This window comes from Primulina huaijiensis, chromosome 2 (assembly GCF_012295235.1).
Source record: "Primulina huaijiensis isolate GDHJ02 chromosome 2, ASM1229523v2, whole genome shotgun sequence".
In the NCBI taxonomy this organism is placed as follows: Eukaryota; Viridiplantae; Streptophyta; class Magnoliopsida; order Lamiales; family Gesneriaceae; genus Primulina; species Primulina huaijiensis.
In genome coordinates, this window is record NC_133307.1 from 27932499 (window position 1) to 27937097 (window position 4599).

A 4599-nucleotide genomic window follows, 5' to 3' on the forward strand; every position below is an offset into this window, starting at 1 on the left:
TTGTGTGTGTGTATATATATATATATATATTATATATATACATATATATAAAATAAATAAATTTGTAAAAGACAAAATTAATTAAAATCCGAATAAAGCATTCTTACCCGGGAAATAAGGTCAGAGGTTGGAACCTCCGCCCCGCCTCGGCAGCGCAATCTGCCAGAAGAGAGAGAATATAACTGAGATCATATGATTATAAATTAAGACATGTAAAAGCAGATAATCGGAAAAGTAGAGGGAATTAACACAATAACCAAAAGATAATAAGTTACAAAGAAGATTCAAAACACGAAATAAATTTAAAGAGGGGAACAAATATTCTTCATAAGGAAATCCGTCTTCTTCAGACACAAAGAGAGCTAACGGCAGCTGTTTCTTGATCATCCCATTTCCGACATTTGGCCGATTCTCTCTCTTTCTCGCGTTTTCTTGAAATTCAGACCGTCGAAACACTGAATGAACCAGATAACGATGAAAAGACACGAGCTTTGGGATTTTTAATGTTTTTTTTTTCAAGGGTGGTCTGTTGCCAAGAAACATAAAGAAAAGGAAAACTAGGAACCTCTTGTGGCCGGTCTGGGTTGTCTGTTTCTTGCATTGAATCTGTATGGACCTCGGAAGGCCCGAACCGAGGAGGCTTTATCAAGTTTGGAGGGGAAGCAATGTAATCTCTTGTACATTATGGTTCTTTTAATCGATCGTTTCGGGTATTATTGACTCTGATACGTAATGTTTCTTGTTTTTTTTTTTAAAATGCTTTTTTAATCAAATCTTTGCCTCTTGGAAGCAAGATCAAAGTTATGAACTGTATATTTTAGGATCATTATTGGATTTTTCATTTGATGCGTTTGGACTTTATTACCGGAAGAGCCCTTGTGATGTTTTCAAGTGTAGATTCAAAATTCCCTGTTTGATTCAGATGTACGTGTGCTGCTCTGTGTGTGCATGCTAGTATGTATTTCTTGCAAGTATTTTCATCTTACTTCATTCCTAGTGTAAATTGAAGGGAGCAAATATTGATGACACCGATCTTTGTCGAGTGGAGGTGTGGTGTATGTACAGTAGCATAATTGTACGTTTATGATGGTTGCAGATTTGGTTTGTTCATCGTGTTGTTTCACTTGTTACAGAAATTCTCGTTAGGAGGAAGACTGATCTTCGGACCCGATGTGTCTTCTTTGTTCTTGTCCACGTTTTTAATCGTTGGTCCGGCCCTCGCGTTTTGTATAAAGATTCTGTTAGTCATCAAACACAACATCAAAGAAGGCAAGAATGCCAATCCTTGGTATCCAATACTTATTGTGGCTATAGTGCTAACGGTGTTGGTAAGTTGACGGCTTGAAATCGGTTCGCAATTTTGGTGTAGATCACTATTCGTAAATGAAGATAACACTATTATGAAAATTGAGGTGCTCGGCTTGAAGAACTGTTCTATAGAAAGCAAGAGACATATTTCTTCGCATTATTGATTGTTTTATTCGTTTCTTCGTCATATTTTACGCTTATATATCTAAACCTAAGACAACATATTCAACTCCTTAAATGGTAAAGAGATCTATAGAATAGCTTTGGTGAGAAGGTTTGAACCTTGATGCCTATATACTTTTGCAGGTTGTAATCTTCCTCTTCCTCACCTCAAGCAGAGATCCTGGAATCGTCCCTAGAAACACAAAACCTCCCGAGTTTGACGAAACATTTGAAATAAACACTCCTTCAATGGAATGGGTCAATGGTAGAACTCCTCATTTGAAACTTCCTCGAATGAAAGATGTCGTCGTAAACGGGCACACAGTCAAAGTGAAATTTTGTGACACATGTTTACTCTACCGTCCACCTCGTGCATCTCATTGCTCCATCTGCAACAATTGTGTTCAGAGATTCGATCACCACTGTCCATGGGTTGGTCAATGCATTGGTATAGTGAGTATTCTGATGTTTGTTACCAAATTTTGATCGCTAGCATATAAACATTCAGTTCAAAACAAGTGTATGTTGTTTATTTTCAGATGTCCTGGCATACTTTAAAAGATTTGAGTTCAATAGTTACGTTAGCCATAACTTTTTGTACAAATAGTGGTACTTGATTCTGATCTAAATTCTTGAGGAGAACAATCTTGTTTTATGCTTGCCTAAATTGCTACATCAGTAAAAATATGGAATTTAATTTTACGGTAGCGCATTGTGCTCGTGTTTATGACAGTGTCGTCTTTTATTGATTTGTATTTATGCAGCGGAATTATAGGTTCTTCTACATGTTTGTATCAACTTCGACGATTTTATGCATTTATGTATTTGTTGTCTCTTGGATCAACATTGTCCGACCGGAAGGCAATGTATTGAAAGCCATGTCGAGTGACGTTTTATCGGTTGTACTCATCGTGTACTGCTTCATTGCTGTCTGGTTCGTTGGTGGTCTCTCAGTTTTCCACTTCTATCTGATTAGCACGAATCAGGTGAGTTTTCTTCCAAATTATGAAGAGTAAATACAAAAACTGTAATGACAGTTTGTTTATGCCTAAAATTTTGAAATGTTTACTTATGCAGACTACATACGAGAACTTCAGATATCGATATGACAAAAAGGAGAATCCATATAACAAAGGGATGATCAAGAACCTCAAAGAAGTCTTTTTCTCTAAGATCCCACCTTCGATGAATGATTTTCGAGCATTTGTTCGTGAAGAAGAGAGCATGGTTGTGGAACCTACGGATCTTGATTTCATGGACATGGGAGGTATGAAAAGCTCCAAAGAAAAAATCGACATTGAAATGGGGTCATCAAAGTTTGGCGAGGAACACGGGTTAACACTTCCTGAGATTTTGAATAATCTGGCATATGATGACATAGTCGACAACATTAAACCAAGGGAAGTGATTGAAAGAACTGATTCTGGCCAGCTCATCATTCCTATCGAACAAGAACAGAACGATCCCACGACTAATTCCACTATAGAAGTTGAGGATAATGCAGACGAGAAAAGGCAAGATGTACTATCCGAACAAACCACAGAATCAGTTCAACGGTAGAATAAAGGTAACCTTCCTTGTTACACATCTAAACAACGTGCAACGACGACTTGAACATGGTAATCATGTCAGTTACATAATTAGTTAACTTCAAACATTGTTCTGAATGTGTGGAATAAATGCTAATGCATGTCAGTTAAAGAAGTGGTCAAGTTCGAACATTGTTCGGAATATGTGATTTCAGTCAACATGTTATGTATTCTTAAGATCATGGAGCAAGTAATTTGGCGAGATCTGTCCTTGAGCTCATTCGCAGTCGTAAACTGTTTAAGGACATATCTACAATGCTTTTATTTCCAGAGTTGATACATGAGATAGCCGAACGATCTCTGGTGTTCGATGATAATTCAGATTTATGCTAGAACAGGAGCGATTTTCGTTCGTTCCAAGATTCATAGCAGTTTCAAGCTTGCAGCAGAAATATTTGAACTTCTAAATATGCTTTGTCGAGGAATAATATATGATGTTCAATCTTGCAACACTAAGATTGAAAACTGTAGACAGACCGATTTATGGTAATTTTTATGTGGTTTCAAAATTTTCCCCCTCAATATCGTCTTTTTACTTATTTCCATGTCCCGTTTTTCATTTATCCTTGAAGTTAATTGTTCGATGCAAATTTCGAGACATGAAATTATGGGAAACAATTAATTGAAGTAATGGTTGAGTGTATGAACTTTGGGTTAAACTCTCAAGTTCGAATTCCACAAAACTTTTTCTGTTTGAGCATGTCTACAATCTCTTGCATGTTTACTTGTGTATATGTGGCTTGTAGTCCACTGCATATATCCCGAGTTTATCCCGTGCCCATACGCACCCGAAGTGCAGTGATTATGGGTCATAATTCGTAAATCAATATCGTAAAATAACTCATGATATTTAAATATTGAGAAAGTCTCTTGTGAGACGGTCTCACGAATTTTTATATGTGAAACGGGTCAATCATGCCGATATTCACAATAAAAAGTAATACTCTTAGCATAAAAAATAATACCTTTTCATGGATGACTCAAATAAGATATTTGTCTCACAAAATACGACCTGTGATATCGTCTCACACAAGTTTTTGCCATAAATCTTTTGGCGTGTATTTATTTGATTTTTTGAATTATAATTTTACTTAGGAATAAAACTTTTGGTGGTGTTAAACTTAATTAACATTTGATCTCCGTTAAACCAAGTAAACAAATCGAATCATGTTACGTTGTTACATATGAAATTCTTAAACTTATCAGAGGGGTTGAACATCCGTGATTTTTCTCAAATATTTCATATGATTTTTTTAAAAATATAATTGTTTACGGTCATTTATTGTCATTTATTTTGGTGTGTGTGACACCAGGAGGCGTAATTCCAAGAATACCATATGGTACACAATATGAGCTATTAATTCTTGAAAGATGGAAACCCCACCAATGATTGAACGATGGGGATAATGAATGAACTGATCTCATTGCTGAATGAGAGACATAAAATATTTGATAGACACTACTCATATCAATAAGGTGCATATTTTTTCGAGAACTCGTCATTTAAAACCCCAAAGTTAAGCGAGCTTGATTTGATATA

At 36.0% G+C, this 4599-nt stretch overlaps 1 protein-coding gene across 2 annotated transcripts; it reads left to right on the forward strand.

Moving 5' to 3' along the window:
- The first annotated feature begins 173 nt into the window (after nucleotides 1-173).
- Nucleotides 174-3425, forward strand: LOC140971264 (probable protein S-acyltransferase 4). 2 transcript variants are annotated; one of them, XM_073433444.1, is made up of 6 exons: nucleotides 174-667; nucleotides 1134-1328; nucleotides 1615-1923; nucleotides 2235-2456; nucleotides 2548-3037; nucleotides 3331-3425. In XM_073433444.1, the coding sequence occupies exons 1-5, from the start codon at nucleotides 611-613 to the stop codon at nucleotides 3028-3030; spliced, it is 1266 nt and encodes a 421-aa protein (XP_073289545.1). In that variant the 5' UTR covers nucleotides 174-610; the 3' UTR covers nucleotides 3031-3037; nucleotides 3331-3425. The 2 variants fall into 2 exon arrangements, with proteins under 2 accessions (XP_073289545.1, XP_073289544.1); XM_073433443.1 differs by having other exon boundaries at nucleotides 2548-3425.
- Nucleotides 3426-4599: the final 1174 nt, after the last annotated feature.